The sequence below is a fragment of the Dipodomys merriami genome, unplaced genomic scaffold (genome assembly GCF_024711535.1).
Source record: "Dipodomys merriami isolate MVZ:Mamm:240054 unplaced genomic scaffold, mDipMer1.0.p SCAF_19, whole genome shotgun sequence".
Classification (NCBI taxonomy): domain Eukaryota; kingdom Metazoa; phylum Chordata; class Mammalia; order Rodentia; family Heteromyidae; genus Dipodomys; species Dipodomys merriami.
Window position 1 is genome coordinate 29,726,161 of NW_027203270.1, and position 27,323 is coordinate 29,753,483.

Below are 27,323 nucleotides of genomic sequence, written 5' to 3' on the forward strand. Positions count from 1 at the left end.
TCAGGAGAAAGTAAGGCATACCCCTCACGCCAAGGCAATCAGCACAGCACGCAGCAGACACCAACAAGACCTGGAGTCTGTATCCGGGCAGGAGAGGGCCTTGGAAGTCTTTAAACCCAACTGCGGGGGGTGTGTGCGGAGCGATTCGCTGGTCTCCACGGGTGAGGGAGCCCACCTCGCGGGTCTCCACCAACAGCCCAGAATTAACCCAGTGTGAGCCGCGAGGGGGCGGGGTGAGGCGGGGCGGGGCCGGGGTGCCGGGTGGAGGGGGAACTTCATAAAGCCACCGCGAAGGCGGCGGCGACGCTAGTGACAGCGGCCCGCTGGAGAGCGAGAGCCGGGGAGCTGCCGCGCGCGCGCGCGCGCCTGCAGGAGCCGGGCGCCCCGAGTCCAGGTTCGGGCGCCCCCCCCCCGCACCACACCTCGCCCCCCGTCCACCCCCCCCTCCCCACGACCCTCTCTAGTCGGTGGGGGGGAGCAGAGAGCAATTCGTCCTCGACGGCCGCGGGAAAGGTGCCCAGCCAGCCCCGGATGGGCATCGTGGAGCCGGGCAGCGGAGACATGCTGACGGGCACCGAACCGATGCCGACGAGTGACGAGAGCCGGGCGCCCGGCGCGGATCCGCAGCACCGCTACTTCTACCCGGAGCCCGGCGCGCAGGACGCGGCCGATCGTCGAGCAGGCGGCAGTCTAGGGGCGCCGTACGCCGGGGGCGCCCTGGTGCCCGCCCCGCCGGGCCGCTTCCTCGGAGCCTACGCCTACCCACCCCGACCCCAAGCGGCCGGCTTCCCCGGGGCGGGCGAGCCCTTCCCGCCGCCGGCGGGCGCCGAGGGCTACCACCAGCCCGGAGACGGCTACACCATCCCGGACCCGCGCGCCGGGCTCTACTCGGGGCCACGCGAGGACTACGCGCTGCCCGCGGGGCTGGAGGTGTCCGGGAAGTTGCGAGTGGCGCTCAACAACCACCTGTTGTGGTCCAAGTTCAACCAGCACCAGACGGAGATGATCATCACCAAGCAGGGGCGGTGAGTGCGGCGCGCGCGGGGCGGAGCCGGCCGGGGTCCCGCAGGCCGCCGGCACCCGCCGGGCTGCCCGGTTTTCCTTCGTTTTCTGGCTAGAAATGGCTCACCTCTCCCCGTCCTTCGCAGTTTAAGCTCTAGGAGGAAGTGGGTGAGGACCAGGGAAACTGGACGGCTGTTTAAGCCCAGGGTTTTCCGTCGGCAGCCAGGGCCAGGGACCAGAGAGGGTGCGCTGGGGCCCCAGGAGAAGTCACCTTGATGCAGGGGCAAAGGCGCCTCTGGCTTCACCCCGAGTTGGCATGTGCCCCTGCCCCAGCTCTTGGTCCAAATGGGAGTCGCCGTGGGCAGCGGGAGCTTGAGTTTGGTGCCTGATGTTTCTGGGCCTCCTTTTAATCCCTCTCTATGGGAAATTGCAGTGTTGGGGACAACAGTAAGGGCGTGGGGGGGACTTATATCCTGGGCTTCCCCTGTACCCCCTCCCATCCTGCTCTGAGCAGAGCAGCTTTGGTGGTGTATGGGGGGGTGGAGTGTAGGCCTGGATTTGGTAACATGGAAGTAGTCGCCAAGTTTCCTTTCTGGTCTTACTTTGAAATCATCTGTTGTGTATGTGTGTGTTCGGCAGGGGAGATGGCAGGGATGCTTCTTGGGGGGAGATGTGGGGGGGGGGTGTACACGTATCCTTTAAGGCATAAATGCCCAGGGCTTCCAGGGCCTGGGCAGCAGCGAACGCAGCTTACGCAGGCCCACACTGCACCCTTGGAGACTGGTCCTTGAAAATCCGCTTCATCCCTTGTTTAGTCACCAGTCGAACTGGGGGGAAGCTGGTGGCGGAGGCCTTCATGCACCCCCCTCCCCTCAGCCAGGTTCATGAATGGTAGATTTTGAGGCTGAGGGCCCTGCTTCCGCACAGAGCCTGCTGCGTAAGGAAAGAAAGAGAAACTTGCAGCTTGTGTGGTATTGTTCAGTGAGCAACACCCTGCGCGGGCCCTCCTGGGTCTGACTGAAGAGAGGGTGCTCCTACCCTTCCCCATGGGGACTTGGTGGGCCCAGGGCCAGCCAGGGTCCCTGGACCATGTCATTGGTAGGATTGGGTTCAGGAGGTGTTGAGGAGAGGTCCTCAGGGTGGGATTTGGGTAGAGAGGGAAGATCTGGCTGAGTTGCCAGATGGCTGTTGGTCTGAGAACAGGGGGCATCTTGATCCTCTAGACAATTGCTATGAGGTGATCTGAGACTGAAGGGACCTGTCCACCTCCCCGCCTGTGATTGTTGCTGATCTGTTCCTCTTGGCTGGGATGAACCCTAGGGAGATGGCAGTTGTTTTATGGCCTAGCCTTCATCTCTGAAGTCCTCTGGTAATTCCTATTGATGTGTCCTCAGCCACAAGCCAGGTTTATGGACCCAATGTGTCTGAATTGGAAGGGGCTTAAAAGTTCCTGTCCAGGCAGGGAAACTGACCCAGAGACAGCAAGAGACTTTGCTGAGGTTACACAGCACACGCATTCCTCAGCGCTCAGGTGGAATCAGTCTAGGTTTCTCTCTGTCTCCCCAGTTAAAACAGCCACCCACACTGCCCCAGGGCCTTCCTTCCATGTGCACTAACAGTGCTTTCACTTCCATTATTTCATTATGTTTTTGGTAGGCCAAGCCATCCCCCCCCCCCATTTTACAGATGAGAACACTGAGGTCAGAGATAACTAGTGGCTAGCATTCCATCACACAGAGACCAATGGGGCCTCTGAACTCTCTGCTTGTGGTATTGTCAGGAGGCCTTCCCTTGCCCGGGTCTAACTAGAGTGTGGTCACATTACTGCTAGGCCTCTGCCCCTGTAGTTTGCACAAGTGGAGTACATGGAGTGAAGTTCAGGGATCTAGCTGAGCTGGTCTGTCAGGGGTCTGTTTTAGGGAGGTGCTTCCAGGGGGTGACTTGCTAATGTGTGGCTCAATCACTTCTCTCAGGTCCTCCCTCTCTTCTTTGAGCCCCTGCTGTGTAATTCTCACTGGACAAGTCTGTCTCTGTTTTAGATGCACATCCTTACTGTGTGTGTATGTGTGTGTGTGTGCGTGCACGTGCCCGTGTGCATGCGTACCAGTCCTGGGGCTTGAACTCAGGGGGTGGGAGCTCTCTGCTCCAGGCTGGTATTCTAAGCACTTGAGCTATACCTCTATTTCCAGCTTCTGACGGATGAAGTGTAGATAATAGTCTCATGGGCTTTTCTGTCTGTGCTGTGTTTGAACCAGTAATCTTAGATCTCAACCTCCTGCATACCTAGAATTACAGGCATGAGCCACCAGTGCCCAGCTGGATTTTCACATTTTTATATTATTAAAAAAATCCACTTCCAGTGTTGGAGTGCTTAATTGGAACTAAGAGTCTCATGGGGACTTTTCTGTCCTGGCTGGCTTTGAAATGTGATCTTCAGATCTCAGTCTCCTGACTTGCTAGGATTACAGGTGTGAGTCACTGGTGCCCAGAGTTTTTTCTTTGTTACTTTTGTTTTCTTTTCTTTTTGTCTTGTTTGTTCATCTATCTGTCTTTGGGAGGGCAAAGTGGGGGGACACAGATATGGAGAGACAAAGGGTAAACAAATGAGCGGTAGTGCTCACTAGACACTGTTGAAAATGAACTATACAACTTGTGGGTAAGACAGGAGAGAAAAACTGGAAGAGAGCAAGGGAAGGGGTGATATTGTCCAAAAAGAAATGTACTCTTGGGCTGGGAAAGTGGCTCGGTGGTAGAGCGCTTGCCTTGCATGCATGAGGCCCTGGGTTCAATTCCTCAGCACCACATAAGCAAAAAGAAAAAAGCTGGAAGTGGTGCTGTGGCTCAAGTGGTAGAGCTCTAGCCTTGAGCTGAAGAGCTGAGGGACAACACCCAGGCCCAGAGTTCAGGCCCCACGACCGGACCAAAAAAAAAAAAAAAAGAAAGAAATGTACTCTTTATATAACTATAACCTGTCTGTACATCATCTTTTTTTGGGGGGGGGTCCGGTTGTGGGGCCTGAACTCTGGGCCTGGGCGCTGTCCCTCAGCTCTTCAGTTCAAGGCTAGCGCTCTACCACTTGAGCCACAGCGCCACTTCTGGCTTTTTTCCTATGTGGTGCTGAGGAATTGAACCCAGGGCCTCATGCATTACAAGGCAAGCACTCTACCACTGAGCCACCTTCCCAGCCCCTGTACATCATCTTTATAATAACAATTTACATTTTTAAAAATTCCACTATATTCTGGGCACCAGTGGCTCTCACACATGTAAACTTAGCTACTCAAGAGGCTAAGATCTGAAAATCAAAGTTCAAAGCCAGCTCTGGCAGGAAAGTCTATGAGACTCTTATCTTTACTTAACCATCAAAAAGTCAGAACTGGAGCTGTGGCTCAAGTAATAGAACACTAGCTCAAGTAATAGAACACAAAAGCTCAGGGTAGCATCCAGACCCTGAGTTTAAGCCTTAGGACTGGCATACATATACGCAGGAACATACATACATCTCTCTTGTCTGCTCTATTAGGAAGATACTAACAATTATTAAGTAAATCCCAGATGTTGTTTTACTTAAGTCATTATACACCTCTGAAAACAGATCTTAAAATATAAAACAGGGGGGTGGGAAGGTGGCCCAGTGGTAGAGCACTTTGCCTTGCATGCTCAAGGCCCTGGGTTCGATTCCTCAGTACCACATAAGAAAAAAGCCGGAAGTGGCACTGTGGCGCAAGTGGTAGAGTGCTAGCCTTGAGCTGAAGAGCTGAGGGACAGCGCCCAGGCCCAGAGTTCAGGCCCCACGACCAGACCCCAAAAAAAAAAAAAAAATATATATATATATATGTATATATAAAACAGTACTAACAACAAGCCTAAAAAGAAAGCTGAGCGTGGTGGCATCACTATTTAGATTAATTGGAGAACACTGAGGCCAGAGATAACTAGTTGCTTGCGCTCCATCACACACATCACACAGAGACCAACGGGGCCTCTGAACTCTCTGCTATTGGTACTGTCAGGAGGCCTTCTCATGCTGGGGTCTAACTGGAGTGTGGCCACGTTACTGGTAGGCCTAGGAGGCTTAGGCAAGAGGATTGTGAGTTCAAGCCAACCTGGGGCACATAGTGAGTCCAGGCAGCAGCTTGGGCTAGCTAGTAAGTTTAAAAAATATGAGGGCTGGGAAGGTGGCTCAGTGGTAGAGTGCTTGCCCTGGGTTTGATTCCTAAACACCACATAAGCAGAAAAAGCTGGAAGTGGCGCTGTAGCTCAAATGGTAGAGCGCTAGCTTTGAGCTGAAGAGCTGTGGGACAGCTCCTAGGCCCAGAATTCAGGCCCCACGACCGAAAAAAAAATTAAAATATAAAAAGAATACTTAAAATAATATATATATCTAAAAATAAATTAATGAGTATTGATAAAGGATTTACTTTGATAGCTACTTATAATACTCAAAAAAAGAAATTAATGAATACCAATATTTTTCCCCTGATTTTTTTTTCCATAAATGAAGTACCTGAATCTGCATCTTACAATCATTTGGTTTTTTTGTTTTTGTTTTATTTTGGGTCCGGTCGTGGTGTCTGAACTCTGGGCCTGAGCCCTGTCCCTCAGCTCTTCAGCAAAAGGCTAGTGTTCTACCACTTGAGCCACAGCACCACTTTTGGCTTTTTTCTTTTTGCTTATGTGGTGCTGAGGAATCAAACCCAGGGCCTCATGTATGCAAGGCAAGCGCTCTACCACTGAGTCACCTTCCCAGCCCTGCATTTTACAATCATTTGTATCTATGCTTTTTGTTTTTTGTTTGTTGGTTATGGGGCTTAAACTGAGGGCCTAGGCGCTATCCCTGAGCCTCTTTGTGCTCAAGGCTAGTGTTCTACAACTTAAGCCACAGCATCACTTCCAACTTTTTCTGTTGACGTGGTACTGAGGAATCGAACCCAGGGTTTCATGCATGCTAGGCAAGCACTCTACCACTAAGCTCCATTCCCAGTCCACTTCTGGTTTCTTGAGTGGTTAATTGGAGATGAGTCTCTCGGGGACATTTTTTGCCCTGGCTGGCTTTGAACCACAACCCTTAGATCTCATCCTGCCAAGTAACTAAGAGTACATGTATGAGCCACTGGTACCCAGCAGCATCTATGTTAAGGAGACATGTTGGGGTGACATAGGTCTCTGTGGGATGGAGGCCGTGGTTCTTTATCATTTCCTTTGATGACTCCCCTTGGATGTGACCTTAGCAGTCAGGTGCTGGGGAAGGAAGACAGAGGACACATCACCCTCAATTTAATTCCATCAGCCTCTATATCATCTTAGCTTGGGCTTCTTCTGGACCTGGGAAGTTCCATAGCCCAGTGGCTCAGAGAACAGCTTCTTTTCGGTCCTCCTGCTTTGGTGGGCTGGCCTGTCCCTCTGTGGGTTCTAATGACCTGCCAGTCATCACCACATCACCCACTGCTTTCTTCCTTTTGAAAATTTCTTCCACCCCAGGCTCACCCACAGCCCTACAGCCTTTCGTCCTGGCTGAGTCATTCTGTCCTGGATCCTTCCTCTCCTGCCCACCCCGGACCCAGCCTTCAATATAACCAGTCAGCTATTGAGTGGAAATGGGTGGGGAGCAGAGAGGCTGATTCCAGATATGAAAATTGACCAAGGCAGCTGGAGTGAGGTTCGGAGAAGAGAACTGAGAAGAGAAAACTTTGTGCTTTTGTGTTTGTGGTGACTCTGGATAGTCTGGTAGTGCCACACATAGGCGTGCTAGAGTTTCTATATGGAGTGTGTTGTCAGTGTGCCAACAAATATCTAACGGGATGGTGGAGGAGAGGCCGGGCCTCTGCGGGTGTGTGGGTGTGTATTAATTGCTGGTAATCCCCACTTTTCTGGGTGCGATTAGTTGATTATTATAATTAAGATAACTTGGGGGGAAGCTCTGTTGTTAAATAGCTCCATTGCATAGTGTTTGTCGATGTGAAGTTAGAGGATGGTAAAAACTTCAGTTCCATAGGGTCTTCATGGGTTCCCTGCCATTATTATTTCTCCTTCACATGTTCAACTCTGAGAACTTGTTTAGATGTGTAAAAATATGTTTTCTACGAGGGCTAATGGTCTTCATTTTTTTTTGGGGGGGGGGTCTGGTCGTGGGGCCTGAACTCTGGGCCTGGGCGCTGTCCCTCAGCTCTTCAGCTCAAGGCTAGCGCTCTACCACTTGAGCCACAGCGCCACTTCCGGCTTTTTTTTCGTTTTTTGTTTTTGTTTTTGTTTTTTTGTTTATGTGGTGCTGAGGAATCGAACCCAGGGCCTCCGGCATGCAAGGCAAGCGCTCTACCACTGAACCACCTTCCCAGCCCAAGGTCTTCATTTTTTTTTTGAGGCAGAAAGACAGCTTGTCTTTTTTGTGTGGCTAATGGCAAATGGCTGTCTATGTTATAAGTCTGGGGTTGATCCACTTGCAGCTTTTTTGGTAGTTACTTTAGTGGAAGTAAAAGTCTCACAGACTTTCCTACCTGAGTAGCCTCCTGAGTAGCTAGGATTATAGGCATGAGCCATCAACACCCAGCTTCAGACATACTGCCGGTTCTGGGGCTTGAACTCAGGGCCTGGGCAATGTCCCTGAACTTCTTTTGCTCAAAGCTCGTACTCTACCACTTGAGCCAGTGTCACTTCCAGCTTTTTCTGTTTATATGGTAGTGAGGAATCGAACCCCTGGCTTCATGCTTGCTAGGCAAGCACACAACCACTGAGCCACCTTCCCAGCCCCTCACATATACTTTTTTTTTGGTTGGTCGTGGGGCTTGAACTCTGGGCTTGGGCGCTGTCCCTGTGCTCTTCAGCTCAAGGTGAGTGCTCTACTGCTTGAGCCACAGTGCCACTTCTGGTTTTCTAGTGGTTTATTGGAGATAAGAGTCTCACGGACTTTCCTGCCCAGGCTGGCTTTGAACCATGATCCTCAGATCTCAGCCTCCTGAGTAGCTAGGATTACAGACGTGAGCCACTGGTGCCAGCTATACTCTTAAAAGGTGGTCCCAAGCTGGGCACTGGTGGCTTTTGCTTAGAATCCTAGCTACTCAGGAGGTCGAGATCTGAGGATTATGGTTCAAGACCAGCCAAGGTAGGAAAGTCTATGAGAATATTATCTCCAATTAACCACCAAAAAGCCAGTAGTGGAGCTGTGGCTCAAGTGGTCAAGTTGTAACAATCTTTATTGGAAAAGCTAAGGAATAGTGCCTTAGACCTATGATCGACAAAACAAAACCAAAACAAAACCTACCCATTTTAGTTTTTTATTAAGTTTTTGGCAATGCTGGGGTTTTAACTCAAGGCCTCATGCTTGTTAGGTTGGTGTGGTACTATTGCATTTTTAGCCCAGTTTTCCATTTCCAACGTGGACAAACCTGAATTGTGACCCACCTACTTTAAGCTTTGTGCCATTGCTGGGAGCACAGGCGCATACCATTGCATCAGCTTTTCCCAACTTTAGAGAGCCTTAGATGACAAGCATGCACCACTGTATTCAGATATGGACTGAGAAAGCGTCTACTCGGACTAGCCTAGAACCAAAATCCTGTTCTTAGTCTCCTGGAGCTAGGATTATGGGCATTGAGGTACCAGTGCCTGGTTTGGTTTGCTTTGGTTTGTTAATTTAATTTTTTTTTCCAGTCCTGGGACTTGAACTCAGGGCCTGAGCACTGTCCCTGAGCTTCTTTTGCTCCAAGCTAGCACTCTACCACTTGAGCCACAATGCTACTTCTGGCTTTTTCTATTTATATGGTACCAAGGAATCAAACACTTGGCTTTATGCATCCTAATACTCTACCACTAAGCCACATTCCCAGTCCAATTTAGTGTGTGTGTGTGTGTGTGTGTGTGTGTGTGTGTATGTGTATGTGACGGTATTAGAGCTTGAACTCAGGGCCTGGGTGCTGTCCCTTAGCATTTTTGATCAAGGCTGGTGGCTCTACCACTGGAGCTGCAGTTCCATTTCCCACTTTCTGTTGGTTAATTGGACATTAAGTCTCTTGCACTTTCCAGGCTCGTTTTGAACTGATCCTCACATCTCAGCCCTCCTGAGTAGTTAGAATTACAGGCGTGAGCCACAGGCACGGGCTATCTTATTTTTTGAGACAGAATCTCACTGTGTAACACAGGTTGGCCTCAAACTCTCCACCTCTTGCTCCAGCCTCTCAATGTGCTAGCCCTTCAGGCATTAACCACCACACCTGGTTCTCCTTGTTCTTTTGATTTTGCAAATTGAAGTATGTGCCAGGTGTTTAGGATCTGGTAGGGCGGTTCCATGGCTCTGAGAATCCCCTTGTGGTGGGTTGGCCCTGGGGAGCAGCAGAGCTCTTGGACGCTGAGGCTTTGGGGGCGGGTTCAAATGTGGCCCTGACCTATCTCCATTCCCTTCCCAGCAAAGTGTCATATAAATTGGGGGCTATTTTGAGTTTCAAGCTGGTGACTCTTCGTACGTTTCAGAGTGAAACCAAGAGCTCTTTCTCTTCTTTTTGCCCTTCTTCTCCCTGCTCCTTCATTTCCCATTCCTTGTAATAAAAGCAAGATGGAAGCTGGGTCCCAGTTGGCTCATGGTGGCAATCCTAGCCACTCACAAGACTGAGATCTGAGGATTGATTTGTAAAGCCAGCCCAGGCAGACAAATTGGAGAGAGTCTTATCTTCAATTTGCCAACAGAACGCCAGAAACAGAAATATGGCTGAAGTGCAGAGTGCCAGCCGTAAGCAGAAAAACTAAGCATGAGCAGGAAATCCTCAGTCTCAGCCCCAGTACTAACACACACACACACACACACACACACACACACACACACACACACACACACACACACACACGCACACACACACACACAGAAAAAGAAAAAGAAAAACTAAAAGCAAGACCAACGGATGGAGACCACAGCATAGGCTCTACAGATTGAAAATCCCACTTTATTCTCTCACCAGGGAGTTGTCGCCAAATCTCTCTCCCATCTTTAGTATTTTCAAGTATAAAACTGTCAATAACATTTTATATATCAAGGTATGGTTCGATGAGTTGGTGGTATGTAAATAGAGGCTCAAAGAAATATATTCTGGAGTTGGGCGCCGGTGGCTCACGCCTATAATCCTAGCTACTCAGGAGGCTGAGATCTGAGAATCTAGGTTCAAAGCCAGCCTGGGCAGGAAAGTCCATAAGACTCTTATCTCCAATAAACCACTAGAAAACCGGAAGTGGAGCTGTGGTTCAAGTGGTAGAGCACTCGCCTTGAGCTGAAGAGCGCAGGGACAGTGCCCAAGCCCAGAGTTCAAGCCCCACAACCAACCAAAAAAAAAAAAAAAAAGAAGTATATTCTGGAACTAGGGATGTATGGCTCAATATAGAGTGTTTGCTTAGCATGTACAAGGCCCGGTTGGATTTTATACACAGCACAAAAAAAAACAAACAAGTGAAACTGGGTGTCAGTGGCTCATGCCTGTAATCCTAGCTATATAGGAAGCTGAGATCTGAAGCTCACAATTCGAAGCCAGCCTAGATAGGAAAGTAAATGAGACTCATGTCTAACTACCAAAAAGCTGAGGGAGCTAGGGCTCAAGTGGTAGGGCATCATCCCTGAGCCAAAAAGCTAAAGGACAGCACCCAGGCCCTGAGATCAAGCTCCAGAACTGGCACTGAAAAACACACAAAAATGTTTCTATTTTATTTATTTATTTTTGTCGGTTATGGGGCCTGAACTCTGGGCCTGGGCACTGTCCCTCAGCTCTTCAGCTCAAGGCTGGTGGTTTACTTGAGCCACAGCGGCACTTCCGGCTTTTTTCTGCTTATGTGGTGCTGAGGAATCAAACCCAGGGCCTCATGCATGCAAGGCAAGTACTCTACCACTGAGCCATCTTCTCAGCCCCTTTCTAATTTTTTATTCCTACAAGTTTGGTTAGGAACCAGTCACAATATAGGAAATATTTGGATGACCTTACACTGTTCTTAATTGAGTTGGTGAGAAAAATGGATCGGAAAACTCCTACCACTTTTGAAAGCTCAATACCTAATCCTTAACCTTTGATTCCTTTAGTCAGCAGGCCCATCAAGCCCCTGTGACCCAGAGCCAGGAACCAGAGCTGAGTCCTCTCCTTACGGTCCTCCAGAAAGACCAGAGAGCTTGAATATAGTTCTGGGCCTGGAAGATAAGACCTTCTTGGATGGAAGTGGGCCTGGAAAGAGATGAGCTACGTTTTACATGGTTTGGGCTCCTAAATAGCGTGCAGAGGCAAGGTAGACTGGAGTTATTTACTGATATTTACAGGTGAGGAAGCAAGCAAGTTTTGTTTGGAAATTAAGTCATCCAAGATCAAGAGTCTGATAAATCTCTTTTTCTCAGCCCAGGTGTCTGAGGAGCTAGGAATGTAATAGCGCCCTCCTGGGAAAGTTTTCCAGGGTGTCAGGGGGTGCTGCTCAGGACCCACCCAAAAGTTTGCCTTGGCCCCTGAAACTCTCCATGCCCTTTGCTTCCTGACTCAGGGATGGGTGCCTTTGTATTCTCCAGGGCTCTCATGGGAACAGGGGTGTGTGAGATGAATGCATGGTTTTTGTTGGGGGAGGTTGGACTCAGGGTCTCAAGCTTGCTAGGCTGGCACTTTACCACTTGAGCCACACCTCCAGCTCTGCTTTTTGTTCATTACTTTTGGAAATGGAGTCTATCAAACTTTTCTGCCAGTGCTGCCTTCAAGCCTCAGTCCTCCAGATCTCAGCCTCTTGAGTAGTAGGATTGGAGGCATGCATCAGCAGCACTCAACTTAGGGATGAGAACATTTTTCTTTGTTTTGTGTGTGTGTGCCAGTCCTGGGCTTGAACTCTGTCCTTGGACACTGTCCCTGAATTTTTGTGCTCAAGGCTAGCGCTCTACCACTTGAACCACAGCTCCACTTCCAGCTTTTTTTTATAGTTTAGTGGAGAGAAGAGTCTCATGGACTTTCCTGCTTGGGCTGGCTTAGAACAGTGATCTTTAGATCTCAGCCTCCTGAGTAGCTAGGATTACAGGTGTGAGCCACCATACCCAGCTTGAGAGGCATTTCTTTTCTTTTCTTTTTTTTTTGGGTCCGGTCGTGGGGCCTGAACTCTGGGCCTGGGCGCTGTCCCTCAGCTCTTCAGCTCAAGGCTAGCGCTCTACCACTTGAGCCACAGCGCCACTTCCGGCTTTTTTTTTCTTTTTGTTTATGTGGTGCTGGGGAATCGAACCCAGGGCCTCAGGCATGCAAGGCAAGCGCTCTACCACTGAGCCACCTTCCCAGCCCCTTGAGAGGCATTTCTGATGAGAGTTCGTCTCAGCTGTTTTGGCAACCCTCTTTTCCCTGCCCAGCTTTTAGGAGAGATGCTCAAGCACTGGAGCTGGTGATGGCCCTGTTAGTGAGGAGGCGGTAGCCCTAGTGATGTTGGTAGAGGTAGTTGTGATGTTTGAAGGCAGTGGTTGTAGTGATGGAAGAGGTGGTTAGAGGAGGAGGGTTGAGATGGTAGAGGGACAGTGGTAGTGACGGTGATAGTGGAGGTGGTGGTTGTAGTGATGGTAGAAGTGGTAGTTGTAGTAGTGGCTGTGATGGAGGTGGTGTTTGTAATGATCGTGGAGGTGGTGATGTGGTAACGATGGTGGAGGTGGCGATTAGAGGGAGGATGGTTGTGATGGTGAAGACGTAATGGTAGTTTTGGTGATGTGAAGGCCGTGGTTGTAGTGATGGTGGAAGTGGTTAGAGGGAAGGCAGCTGTGATGGTGGAGCAATAGTAGTGATGAGGTAGGCAGTGGTGGTGTTTCTGTAACTCTACTCACTCAGGAGGCTGAGATCTGAGAACTGCAGTTCAAAGCCAGCTGGGCAGGAAAGTCCATGAATTTTTTTTTTTTTTTGACTGGCCTTAGGGCTTGAACTCTGGACCTGGGCACTGTTCTTAAGCTTCTTTTGTTCAAGGCTAGCACTCTACCACTTGAGACACAGCACCACTTCTGGCTTTTTTCTGTGTATGTGGTACTGAGGAAGTGAACCCAGGGCTTCATGCATGCAAGGCAAGCACTCTACCACTAAGCCACGTTCCCAGTCCCTCCATGAAACTCCTTTTTTTTTTTTTTGTCGATCATGGGGCTTGAACTCTGGGCTTGGGCACTGTCCCTACACTCTTCAGCTCAAGGTGAGCACTCTACCGCTTAAGCCACAGCATCACTTCCAGTTTTGTAGTGGTTTATTGGACATCAGAGTCTCACAGACTTTCCTCCCCAGGCTGGCTTTGAACCGTGATCCTCAGATCTCAGTCTCCTGAGAGGCGTGAGCCACTGGCGCCCGGCTCCATGAAATTCTTATCTCCAATTAACTACCAAAAAGCCAGAAGTGGTACTATGGTTCAAAGTGGTAGAGTGCTAGCCTAGAGTAGAAAAATTCAGGGACAGCAGCTAGGCTGCTGAGTTCAAGCCCAACAACTGACCCCCCCCAAAAAAAATAGTAGTGATGATAGTGGAGGTGGTGGTTGTAGTGATGGAAATGGTGGAAGGATGGTTATAATGATGCCCAAGAGGGAAGAGGTGGTGGTTATCGTGCTGGTGGAGATGGTGGAGGTGGTGGTTAGAAGATGGTTGCGTTGGTGGAGGGGTCGTGGCAGTGACAGTAATCATGGAGGTGGAGATTGTGTCGATGCTGCTGCTGGTGGTTGTGATATGAAGGCCATAGCTGTAGCGATAGGTAGGCGGAGATAGTGGTGAGAGTGATGGTGGTTGTGATAGTGGAGGCAGTGGTTGTAATGATGGTGATAACAGGGGTAGTGATTGTGGAAGTGGTGGAGATGGGCAATGTAGGAGAGAACTTCCCTTTCTGAACCTTACTATGGCACAAAAGAGAATACGACAGCACCCAACTCCTTCACTTCTATTTTCCCCAAGAGCCAAGACTTTGAGCATGAGGATTCTGTTTGATATAGCCTTCTTTTGGAAAGATGAGAAGGATCCTGTCCACCTAGGACATTGGGTGATCCCCCATAACCCAGGCCTGGGACAGATCCTACTTCATCAAGTTCAGGAATAGGGGGTAGGGAGGGCCTACAGGTGGGAGCTGTAGGGTAGGTGAGTGTTTTTCAGAGTGTGGGAGAGAGTCACTGTAGAGAGAAGGATGGGGTCTGAGGCATGAGGCTCTTTTAGGAACTGCCTGTGGAAAGCTGGCTTGTGTTTGCTCCTCCTGAGGAACACACTAAAGTTTGAGGCAGTGCTGTTAAGTATCTAGCATCTGACCCTGTGAAAGGAAAGCATTTAAAAAAGCCTATGGGCTGGGCACTGGTGGCTTACAACTATAATCTTAGCTACTTAGAAAGCTGAGATCTGAAAATTGCAACTCAAAGCAGTCTGGGCAGGAAAGTCTGTGAGACTCTTATCTCCAATTAACCACCAGAAAACCAGAAGTGGAGCTGTGGTTCAAAGTGGTAGAGCACTAGAGTCTTGAGCTCTGGGACAGCACTCAAGGGCCCTGAGTTCAAACCTTATGATCAACCACTACCACAACAAAAAGCCTATGGGTTGGGAATATAGCTCAGTGATATAGTATTTACATAGCATGTGTGTGGCCTCAAATTCTACCCCTAGGCACTGACACATATACACAATGAAAGACCAGCTGATAGTATTGGCTGATTCCTGTGGTGTAACTACTTCTACCATGATAATTTCAAGCTGTCAGAATGATGTTGAACATAGATACTGGGCAATTAGTGTTGAGTGATAGCAAGATGAACATAGAATTGCAGGGAAATGCACCACAAACCATTCCCTATAGGCTCACTACACAGATACAATAGCCATAAATAATCTTCATAGCAGAGACAAGAGCAGAACATACTGGGGGAAAAAAACAGGAAATTATTTCTGAGTATGGATTATCTTGGCTTTTAATAGGATGTACTTAATTGTAAGTTTATGCCATTTTTTAAAAATGATGACTGTGCTTACCAACTGGCCGGCAGACTTCTTGAACATTCGCCAGATGGCTCTTGGAGCAGGTGGAAGTGGCTCCAGCACACAGCATGTTGCTGGTGTGAGTGGCCATGGCGCGGGGGGCTGATGGGTCCTGGGGTCTCTCTCTTTTTCCCACAGGCGAATGTTCCCGTTCCTCTCATTTACTGTGGCTGGACTGGAGCCTACCAGCCATTACAGGATGTTTGTGGACGTGGTCCTGGTGGATCAGCATCACTGGCGATATCAGAGTGGAAAGTGGGTGCAGTGCGGAAAGGCCGAAGGCAGCATGCCAGGTATGTGCCCACCTTGAGGATGATGGAGAAGATTTTCCAGGTGGCACGCCCCCTGGTGGAACCCCTAACTCCGGACACACGGGATTCAATTCTACTTCCCTCTCACTCCCCCACCTTCCCTTTCACTTCGCTTGTCTACCACCCACCCTGCCTCATTGTCACAGCTCCCACCTCAGGGGTCTGTTTTGTTGTGTGTGTGTGTGGGGGGGCTGTTTACCAAAGAGGTCAACTATCCACAGGGAACCGCCTGTACGTCCACCCGGATTCCCCCAACACCGGAGCCCACTGGATGCGCCAGGAAGTTTCCTTTGGGAAACTTAAGCTCACAAACAACAAGGGAGCCTCGAACAATGTGACTCAGGTAGAACCACCTGGCCCACCCTGAGGCTGAGATCCCAGAAGCCACAGGTCTTCCTGTGGCCCCTGGGGCTGGCTTCTGCTGCCTTTTCTTCCTCTCTGAACTCTGGCTCTTTCCCCCTCCACCTTGAAAAGAAGTTGGGATGGGAGAAGCCGGTAAGGGTCACCTTCAACCAAGCAAGGCCAAGCTTGCCTTGGGAGCTTCTTCACTGAATCCCAAACAGCCATGATTTATCACCACGAGGAGCCACGACACTGGGTGTTTCAGGGACTGGATGTAGAATTTCTTCAGGTTGGGAAATCCTGTTAAAAGCACACTTATCATTGCCTGGTATCTGTGGCTCATGCCTGTAATCCTAACTACTCAAGAGGCTGAGATTTTGAGGATCACAGTTCAAAGCCAGCCCAGACAGGAAAATCTGTGAGACTCTTACTCCAATTAACCACCAGAAAACCACAAGTGGCCCTGTGGCTCAAAATGATAGATCACTATCCTTAAGTGAAAAAGCTCAAGGGGCAATGCCCAGGTCCTGAGTTCAAGCCACACAACCGACAAAAAAAAAAAAAAAGTAGCACACTTATCCCTAAAAAGCACTTGTGTGTGTGTGTGTGTGTGTGTGTGTGTGTGTGTGTGTGTGTGTGTGTGTATGGTGTGTGTGTGTATGCAGGTCATAGGGCTTGAACTCTGGGCTTGGGTGCTGGGCATCCTTCAGCTCTTCAGCTCAAGGCTAGTGCTCTACCATTTGATCCACAGTGCCACTTCTGGTTTTCTGTTGGTTTATTGGAGATAAGAGTCTCAGATCTCAGCCTCCTGACTAGCTAGGATAAGGTGTGAGCCACTGGTGCCCAGCTCAAAAGTATTATGTTAATACTTTGGCTCTGTAGAGCAGGAAAGGAAGCAAGAGGCTAGAATTGGGCCCCCCAAAAGGTTGGGGACTGGAGTTGGAAGGCCTGGGAGAAGGTACATGACTGGGGAAGAGACATGATGACTTCAGGGTCCCTTCTAGCTTCCCCACAGGGCCAGTGGTTGATGGGGCAGAGAACCATGCATGGAGCATGTGTTGGGCCACTACGGGGAGGGCAGATCCTTACCCCTGCCAACCCGCCTGAGGCATTCTGCTGTCTCTTCAGATGATTGTGCTGCAGTCTCTTCATAAGTACCAGCCCCGGCTGCATATCGTGGAGGTGAATGATGGAGAGCCAGAAGCCCCCTGCAATTCTTCTAACACACACATCTTTACTTTCCAAGAAACCCAGTTCATTGCTGTCACCGCTTACCAGAATGCCGAGGTGAGAGCCGCAATGTTCCTGGGGAGAAACCTCCCCAGATTCAGAAACTTCCAGATTCCCCAGATCTATGGCTCAGGTGACTCTGTTTCCTTTTGTCTAGATCACACAGCTGAAAATTGATAATAACCCCTTTGCCAAAGGATTCCGGGAGAACTTTGAGTCGTGAGTATCATGGGGTTCCCCTCCCCATTGGTCCCTTTATTGGAACCAAAAAAAAAAAGAAGAAGAAGACCAGGTATTGGTGGCTCAGTGCTGTAATCCTAGCTACTCTGGAGGCTGAGATCTGAGGATCGCATGATTCAAAGCCAACCTGGGCAGGAAAGTGTGTAAGACTCTTATTTCCAATGAACCACCAGAAAACCGGAAGTGGGGCTATGGCTCAAGTGGTAGAGCGCTAGCCTTGAGCTGAAGAGCTGAGGGACAGTGCCCAGGCCCAGAGTTTGAGCCCCATGACAAGAAAGAAAGAAAGAAAGAAAGAAAGAAAGAAAGAAAGAAAGAAAGAAAGAAAGAAAGAAAGAAAGAAAGAAAGAAAGAAAGAGAAAGAAAGAAAGAAAGAAAGAAAGAAAGGAAGGAAGGAGAAAGAGAGAAAGAGAAAGAAAGAGAAAGAAAGAAAGAAAGAAAGAAAGAAAGAAAGAAGAAAGAAAAAGAAAGGGAAGGACTCCATGGGAGCTGGTTTAGCTTGTGACCCCTGTTTTTCTTGCGTCTGGTTTTATTTTTAGAATGTACGCCTCTGTGGATACCAGTGTCCCCTCCCCGCCTGGAGCCAACTGTCAACTGCTGGGAGGAGACCCCTACTCACCTCTCCTGTCCAACCAGTATCCTGTCCCCAGCCGCTTCTACCCAGACCTCCCCAGCCAGGCCAAGGATGTGGTCCCTCAACCTTATTGGCTGGGGACCCCCCGAGACCACAGCTACGAGGCGGAATTCCGGGCCGTCAGCATGAAACCTGCATTCCTGCCCTCTGCTCCTGGGCCCACCATGCCCTACTATCGGGGCCAGGAGGTCCTAGCCCCTGGGGCTGGCTGGCCTATGCCCCCTCGGTACCCTCCCAAAATGGGTCCACCTGGCTGGTTCCACCCCATGCAGACTCTGCCCATGGAACCTGGCCCGGGAGCCTCCGAGGGGCAGGGGCCCGAGGAGCAGGGCTCCCCTTCATTGTGGACTGAGATCACCCCTCTCCGGCCAGAGCCTGGTGACTCAGGACTGGGCGAAGGAGACTCTAAGAGGAGGCGAGTGTCACCCTACCCTTCCAGCGGTGACAGCTCGTCCCCTGCCGGGGCTCCTTCGCCTTTGGAGAAGGAAGCCGAAGGCCAATTTTATAACTATTTTCCCAACTGAGCAGATGCTGTGCTGAGAAGACAATGTTCTTAGGTTGGAGGAGGTTGACTCACTTAGGAAACAGGCTGGAGAAACCCCGGCTCCCCTTGGGGAGAGGGGACCCAAGGAATTCTGGGTTCACTCCCTACTTCCTGACCCACAATGAAACGTGACAGGAGTGTCCCCTGCCCCTTTTCCACCCAAACTACAGTCATGTACCTGGTGCTGCTTCTGGTGGATGGCCCTGTGGAGAAGAGAAAATGGAGGAGAGAAGGTTCTGGACATAAAAGAGCTTTGTGACTTCTAGTCAGGTGAGGTGCTGGGACTGGAGACCAACCCTTCACCTTGGCAGTAACCGGCCCGTTTCATCCATGTGTGTGTTAACCCCTGACCCGAAGAGAAAGACATGGATTTGAGAACAGTCAGCCAGCCAGAGTCAAGGAAGAGGATGCAGGTGACTATGGGGAGCTGGCCTGGGCCCACCTGCTGGGAGACAGGAGTGGGGCACACGGGGAAGGGGTAGGGAGGGGGCGGGGTGGCCACACGAGGTCTTATTTGTGGTGTCTGTGCGCATGCACGCTTTTTTCTTTTTTCTTTTTTTTTTAAATTCTTTTGGACAGAGGATATTTATTGTACAGAGAGTGGTGTCTGGATGTATTTCTTTTGTCTTCATCACTTTCTGAAAATAAACATGGAACTGTTGAGTGTGTCCTGCTTCCATGCTAGTGTGTGTGTGTGTGTGTGTGTGTGTATGTGTGTGTGTGTGTGTGTGTGTTGGGGGGGTGACTCACCTGGGGATGGCCAGTGTGTGTGTGTGTGTGTGTGTGTGTGTGTGTGTGTGTGTGTGTGTGTGTTGGGGTGGTGACTCACCTGGGCCAGTTCAGCCAAAGCCATTCAGTCAGCTCTCCCTTCAGGGGCACCTGCAAGGAACTAGAAGTGTTCAACAGAGCTAGAGCCAGGCCGGGGTGTGTCCTACCCTCAGCATTCAGATTGACGGTCCATGCTGCATGGACCGTCAATCTGATGTCTGATGATCTTTGTCCTAAGGCATCTTAGGACAAAGAGACATCTCAGATTTTTAATGCACCCAGCCTGGGAGGTAGTGTGTGAGGATAATTTCAGGGGATTGGACTAGATGGAGTGTGGAGAACAATGGCACTTGATTTCTCTTTGCATCTCTACCGTTCTCCATTTTCATCTCTAGGGCTGTTCAAGGAAGAAAGGAGCAAATATAAATGGAAACATATGGCCTGGCTATTTGTGTAGGTCAACAACAGCCAAATATTGCCAAGTGCGGTGATACGTGCCTCTAATCCCAGGAATAGGTCAGAGGATCAGTCTCAAGGCCGCCCTGGGAAAAATCTTGAGATTCTACTTGAAAAATAACCAAAGCAAAAAGGGACTGGAGCTGGGCACCAGTGGCTCATGCTTAGAATCCTAGCAACTCAGGAGGCTGAAATCTGGAATCTGAGGACTGTGATTCAAAGCCAGCCTGGGCAGGAAAGTCTGAGACTCATCTCCAATACCCCCCCCCCCACAAAGCCAGAAGAGCCTTGAGAGAAAAAAAAAAGGTACTGGAAGTGTGGCAAATGAGCAGTCCTGATATCAAACCCCAGTACTGCTGAAAGAATAGCCAGGTTAGCAACTTCATATGATTTAACCAAATACATGTAAAGGGTTAAGAATAGTGCTTATCAAACGGGGCTCAGTGTGTAAGTTTTCATCATTAATTGTTTGTAGAGACAGCTAGAAACAGAGCTACAAAACAATTAATGATATACACTGGAATGTATTTGTAAAATAATAGTTCCATTTATTTTTTTTCTTTTATGTATTTTTTGGCCGGTCCTGGGGCTTGAATTCAGGGCCTGGGCACTGTCCCTGAGCTTTTCTTTGCTCAAAGCTAGCATGTTACTACTGGAGCCACAGTGCTACTTCTGTCTTTTTCTGTGTATGTGGTATTGAGGAATCAAACCGAGGGCTTAATGCATGCTAGACAAAAGCCAGAAGTGGCACTGTGGCTCCAGTGGTAGCATGCTAGGTTTGAGCAAAAAGAAGCTAAGGGACAATGCTCAGGCCCTGAGTTCAAGCCTCAGGACTGGCAACAAAAATAAATAAATCAAAACTAGGTGCTAGTGGCTCACGCCTGAAATTCTAGCTACTCAGGAGGCTGAGATCTGAAGATAACAGTTTCAAGCCAGCTCCAGCAGGAAAGTCTGTGAGACTCTTACCTCCAATTAACCACCAGAAAACTGGAAGTGGAACTGTGACTCAAAATGGCAGAGTAATAGCCTTGAGCAAAAAGCAAAAGAGCTCAGGGACAGCGTTCAGGCCCTGAGTTCAAGTCCCATGACTAACCAAAAAAAAAAAAAAAAAGAATTCAAGCAATGAAGGAAATAATGACATCAATAAATTATTTCAACTCTCACCACCCATCAAGACCTGTCAGTAAAATCAGATGGATTACTTAGTAACATTTCCTTTTTCTGCATGCCCAAGGCTGGCCTCAAACTTGATATGATCTTGCTTCAGCATCCCAAATGCTGGGATTACAGGTATATATTACTATTCTCTGCAAGAAATGCTTTTTATAAAAATTGGGTCACACCTGTAATCCTAACTACTGAGGAGGCTGAGATCTGAGGATCATAGTTCGAAGCCAGCCGGGGCAGGAAAGTCCATGAGACTCATCTCAAATAAACCACCAGGAAACCAGAAGTAACACTGTGACTCAAGTGATACAACACTCACCTTGAGCTGAAGAGCTCAGGGAAAGCACCCAGGCCCAGAGTTCAAGCCCCATGACCAACCAACAAACAAAATATTGGCATCATACTGAAAATGCTTTCACAAAAAGAAAAAAAATGCATTTTAGTTTATGCAACCTAAATAAATAATAATAAAAGAGAAAACCCTAGATCTTTCTGTTGAAATGAAGGAGCTACTGAATTTGAGATCAATTTTTCTTCATAGTGTATTTTCTGGGGGCCTGGGAATGTGGGTTAGTGGTAGAGTGTTTATCTAGCATGCATGAAGCCCTGGGTTCAATTCCTCAGTACCACATACACAGAAAAAGCTGGAAGTGGCACTGTGACTCAAGTGGTAGAGTGCTAGCCTTGAGCAAAAGAAATTCAGGGACAGTGTCCAGACTCTGAGTTTAAGTCCCAGGACTGGCAAAAATAAATAAATAAATTAATTAATTAATACATAAAAATTAAAAAATCCTGGGAAGACACCCCAAAATTAAATTAAAAAAAAAACCTAAAAATATTTTCTGAAAGAATGGTGAAAGGTTAAGAAAGGTTTATAACGAGCACTAAGGTTGAAGTTATACTGCTTGCTTCCTTTGCCTTAAAGCAAAGTGTCTCTGTTTTAATGGGAACACACTAATTTGTCCTTCTAATTCGTTTGGAAAACTTCACTTCTGGTTCAGGTCCCATCCCTTATTTTACTGGTCCTTTTTTCTTCTCTCCTCATTTTCTTCTTTCCTTTGCCTTTTCTCTTGTTTTATTTCTGTGCCTAGAATTGCTTTGTTTATCTGAGGTCTTTTCTTGTTCTATACGAATTTTTGGGTTTCAACTGTGTCTTAAAATTTATCTATTTCTTCTAGATGTTCTATTTATATAAGTTTTCAAAGTATTCCCTCATAATTCTTTGGATTTCTTTGGTATTTTCTGCAATATTTTTATTTTCACCTCTAATTGTGATTGGGTTTCTTTTCTCCTTCTTTTGATTAGATTAGCTAAAGGTTTATCAATCACTTTTTCAAAAAAGGATTTTTTTGTTTCATTGATTGTGTGTGTGCGTGGTTTTTAAAGTCACCATTTTATTAATTTCATCACTTAGCTTTAAATTTTTTTATGTTATTTTTTGCCGGTCTTGGGAATTGAACTCAGGGCCTCAGCACTGTCCCTGAGTTTCTTTTGCTCAAGGCTCATGCTCTACCACTTGAGCCACAGCACCACTTCCAGTCTTTTCTGAGTAATTTATTGAAGATAAGAGTCTCATGAAGCCGGGCGCTGGTGGCTCACGCCTGTAATCCTAGCTACTCAGGAGGCTGAGATCTGAGGATCGCGGTTCAAAGCCAGCCCGGGCAGGAGAGACCGTGAGACTCCTATCTCCAATAAACCACCAGAAAACCGGAAGTGGCGCTGTAGCTCAAGTGGTAGAGCGCTCACCTTGAGCTGAAGAGCTGAGGGACAGCGCTCAGGCCCAGAGTTCAAGCCCCACGGCCGACAAAAAAAAAAAAAAAAAAAAAAAAAAAAAGAGTCTCATGGACTTTCCTGTCCTCCGGGATTTTTGAGTTGCGATCCTCAGATCTCAGTTTTCTGAGTAGCTAGGATTACAGGCGTGAGCCACCGGCAACCAGCTTTCACCCCCAGTTTTTACTAATTATTGCCACTTATCCTTGGGCTTGTTTTCTCAAGTTTGAGTTGTATCATAAGGCTATTTGAGTACTTTCTGCTTTTTTTTTTTTTTTTTTACTGTAGGCATTAATGCCTACACATTTCTTCTTACCACTATATTTGCAGTATCTCAGAGGTTTTGATAGAACTTCATTTTCAGGGCTGGGAAAGTGGCTCAGTGGTAGAGTGCTTGCCTTGCATGCATGAGGCCCTGGGTTCGATTCCTCATCACCACTCTAGCAGAAAAAGACAGAAGTGGCTCTGTGGCTCAAGTGGTAGAGCGTTAGCCTTGGCTGAAGAGCTGAGGGACAGTGCCCAGGCCCAGAGTTCAGGCCCCACGACCAGCAACAAACAAACAAAAAAAACCATGTTCTTTAGATTCAAGGAATTATTTGATTTCTCCCTTTTTACATTTGATGTTCAGTCTCCACATGTTTGAACATTTTTGTAACATCTTTTGTGGAGCCCTAGTTTAATTTCATAGTGATCTGGTAGAATACAAGAAGATTTTTTCAATTTTCTAGTAGATTTGCTGTATGTCTTAGGATATGATATATTTTCAAGAGTAGTCAATGGACTGCTAAGAAGAACGTTTTATTGTGCTGCTACTGGCTAAAATAAGGTATAGGTATCTGTTACATCCATTTGGTATATGGTGTCATTTACTTCTAAAATTTATTCATTTTTGTTTGTTTATTTGGATGACCGATTAGTGAAAAGTAGGGTATTGAAGTCTCCCACTTTTTTCTTTTTAGTTGCTTGTTGAGCTTGAACTCAGCTTGGGCGCTGTCCCTGTGCTCTTCAGCTCAAGGCAAGCACTCTACCGTGTGAGCCACAGCGCCACTTCCAGTTTTCAAGTGGTTTGCCTGGGCTGGCTTTGAACCACGATCCTCAGATCTCAGCCTCCTGAGTAGCTAGGATTACAGGCGTGAGCCACCAGCTCCGGGCCACTGTTTGTTGTTGTTGTTGTTTTTTGATCAGTTGTGGGGCTTGAACTCTGGGCTTGGGTGCTGTCCCAGCGCTCTTCAGCTCAAGGCAAGTGCTCTACCACCTGAACCATAGTGATACTTCCAGTTTTCTAGTGGGTTATTGAAGATAAGAGTCTCACAGATTTTCCTGCCCAGGCTGGCTTTGAACCGTGATCCTCAGATCTCAGCCTGTAATCCTCAGCTAGGATTACAGGCATGAGCCACCAGCGCCCAGCTCCCACTTTTTTTTAAAAGAACATCTCCATGTTATTTGGTGCATACATGTTAATAACTGAATTATTTACATTATTTGTATGAATAACCTTTTAATCTCTTGTGACTGATTTTACTTTTGTGTTTATCAGATATAAGTATGGTATACCTGCTTTTGGAGTCCATTGACTTACATTCTATCCTTTTATCCTAAGCCTGTGTTGCCCTTGTCAGCAAGAAGTGTTTCTTGTAGGCAACAAATAGTTTGCAAATGCAACCATTCTACATTGTGTGTGTGTGTGTGTGTGTGTGTGTGAAATGCAACCATTCTACATTGTGTGTGTGTGTGTGTGTGTGTGTGTGTGTATGTGTGTGTTTGCTGATACTGGGACTTGAACTCAGGGCCTGGACACTGTCCCTGAGCTTCTTTTTCTCAAGGCTAGCACTCTACTACTTGAGCCACAGCACCACTTATGGATTTTCCTGTGTATGTGGTACTGAGGACTCAAACCCAGGATTTCATGCATGCTAGGCAAGCACTCTACCACTAAGCCACACTCCCAGCCCTACAATAATGATTTTTTAACCCTGCATTTCATCCTGCGACTCTAAAACCCTTTATGTCTTTTTTTTTTTCTGATAACAGGGAGTGAACTCAATGCTCCATGCTCTCATTCAGCTTGCTTGTTCATTGCTGGTGCTTTACCACTTGAGCCATGCCTCCAGCCTGCCTTTTTACTGCTTAATTGGAATTTCATGGACTTGTCTGCCCAGGCTGGCTTTAAACCATGATGCTCCAGGTCTTAGCCTCCTGAGTAGCTAGGATTATAGGATGAGCCACCAGCACCTTGTTCCTTATGTCTGTAATGAAGGAACCCTCTCCATAGGCCTGTGTAGATTAGGGGTGGAGTCTACATCCTTATGGAACTACTTGGGGGTGGAATGGGGATGTGAAAAGAATAAAGTGAAATTCCTCTTGTCCACAAGAGGGCATGCTATAGTTTCCCAAAGAACCCACTTTACCATGATGAAGTCATGTTGACCTCACAGTCCAAATAATACAATTCCATACTGCGAGTCTCATCTGGATTTTCTGGCTCCTCACCCCACTATCCATTGGGAACTCATGATCTGACCCCTGGTCTCATCTGCTGGGCCATAGTCCTGCTGGTTAGCAGTTAATAATGATACTGTTTTGTTTCTTCTTTCGGGTTTGCCAGAGAGAATTGTAGGTGGGGTGTGCGTGAGGTGGTGAGATGGGAGCTCACCTCCACTTGCTCAGAAGGATGAAGCTGGGAATGGGGATGACATGGGACTATTAGACTCAGAGCCTGCTTGAGCTGAGAACAGGTGGCAGACAAAGTGCATACTTCTGTTGGTGGGTCCTCATGGTGAATAGGAAACAGGATGGGAGCTGTGGGACGGTGGTCACATAAACCCTTCCCCCTTACAATACAGGCTTGAGACCACCTCTCCCAGGCCTATGGATACGGTCCTCAGGGACTTAGATGTGGCAGAGTCACTACTATTCTTCTGGCCTCCCTGAAGAAAAGGAGGGGAGAGAGAAAGCACACTGGACTTACGGAGGCCTCGGCTCCATCCTGGCTCCACCCCCTCCCCCGAGGCTCCCTTCCCTCTTCTGTAAGTTGGGGGTGATGATACCACTTGGATCCAGTGACAGGGCAGTCGGTCAGCTCTTGCATGAGAGGAAAGCAGTTTGGAGTGCAGGTGATACAAGGGCCTGGCTAACTGTAGGTGGGAACCAAATAGAGCTCCAAAAATTACCCAAGTATTTGCTTGGTCACAGTAGTTGCTGAAGTCCCTCTGGGTGTCTTTTTCTTACCAAGGTTAGAACTCTGGGGAAAGGACACTTTTAAGCTCTCTTATATGAGGTGGTGTCAGGATGGAGGATATTTGTGGGAGGGAAGGGTGGGGGAGTGGGGGAGGAGTCCTGCAGGATTCCTTTATCTGGCCAAACGCCACCTTGGTACACTACTCTGATCGGATGAGATCTTTGTACTTCCTTTGGAGAAGGCTTGACTTTTCCCAAGACAGAGATTCTTCCTTTGGCTTCTGTACAGGTATAGAAGAAATTTATTATTCTGTGTTTTCACTTCTGATACTCAAGATTTTGTGGCCCAATGTCTGTCTTTATGTTAATGAGCTGTAAGGTCAGGGAAAGACCTGCTCACAGAAGAGAGAAGCCTCTCTTTCACATGGATCCACCTTTATCTCATCAAGTTGCATCCACCACTAAAAACAGACCATCTGACATTAGAAAAAGATTCCAGGCAGAGTGGCCTCCTCTATGCCCTCTCATCGGCATCAGCTTCTGTAGCTGTTAGTGAAGATCCTTCCTTCCTTCTTTCCTTCCTTCCTTGCTTCCTTCCAACATTCCTTCCTTCCTTTCTTCCTTCCTTCTTTCCTTCCTTCCTCCCTTCTCCTTTTCTTCTTTCCGTCTTTCTTCTCTTTTTTATAGTGCTGGGGATCAAAACCAGGACCTTACACATGCTAGGCAAATGTTTTACAATTGAGCTGAACTCCAGTCCCATTGCTTTCTCTTTTAGATTCCTGTAACACTATGGTATGTTCTTGATTAATGTGTGTGTGTGTGTGTGTGTGTGTGTGTGTGTGTGTGTGTGTGTGTGTGTGTGCATGTGTGTGAAGGGAGGAAATTGCTTTCACCAATCACTCCAGTCGGCTGTGAGTGCTCTCTTGCAGGAATTCCTCTCATGTGTGTGATTTGTGGGTATGATTATCACTTCAGTACTGAGGATGATTTTAATTTGTTTTGGTCATTTCATGAATGGAAAGGTATACACAACCATCCATCTGCCAACAGCTCTCCATTTCTAGCTACTGAATGATTAGTTCAAGTAGAATAACAATGCCCCTCAAACTGAATGAGGTTTACAAGGGTCCATGTTTATCGGGGGAGTTGTGAGTGGTAGAGAGGTCACGTGACCTGACGGTCCAGAGCAGCGAGAGGAAACAAAAGGCAGGGGTGCCCATCATGCTTGCTGTCAGCCAGGACACCAAAACCAGAACAGAGAATGAGGCCTCAAGGCCTGCCCCAAACACCCAGCCACATTGTTCTCAAATGCCAACGAAGCTCCACAGGACTCTGACCTTATTTTTCTTTTTGGTCATGGGACTTGAACTCATGGCCTGGACGCTGTCCCTCAGCTCTTCAGCTCAAGGCTAGCACTCTACCACTTAAGCCACAGTGCCACTTCCGGCCTTTTCTGTTTATGTGGTGCTGAGGAGAACCCAAGGCCTGATGCATGCCAGGCAAGCGCTCTACCACTGAACCACCTGCCCAGCCCCTGTGACCTTATTTTGGAAAAGAAATTTTGAGTCACCACCTCTTGGAAGATAGCATCAGGAGAGGCAGGCTGGAAGATTCCAGAACAGGGTCAAAGTGAATGCCTGAATGGGAAACCCAAAGCTGTATGGAGACCAACAAGTCAGTGCCCTCTGCTGTCCATGGTCCTGGTGGCTGCAAGCATTTTGCTGTGGAAGACTG

The 27,323-nt window shown here is 48.1% G+C and overlaps 1 protein-coding gene across 1 annotated transcript; it reads left to right on the forward strand.

The window, feature by feature from the left end:
- The first annotated feature begins 415 nt into the window (after positions 1-415).
- On the forward strand, positions 416-18,912 carry Tbx21 (T-box transcription factor 21). Its single transcript, XM_070028212.1, has 6 exons — positions 416-1,025; positions 15,092-15,246; positions 15,486-15,607; positions 16,735-16,893; positions 16,994-17,055; positions 17,613-18,912. The coding sequence occupies exons 1-6, from the start codon at positions 532-534 to the stop codon at positions 18,229-18,231; spliced, it is 1,611 nt and encodes a 536-aa protein (XP_069884313.1). The 5' UTR covers positions 416-531; the 3' UTR covers positions 18,232-18,912.
- Positions 18,913-27,323: the final 8,411 nt, after the last annotated feature.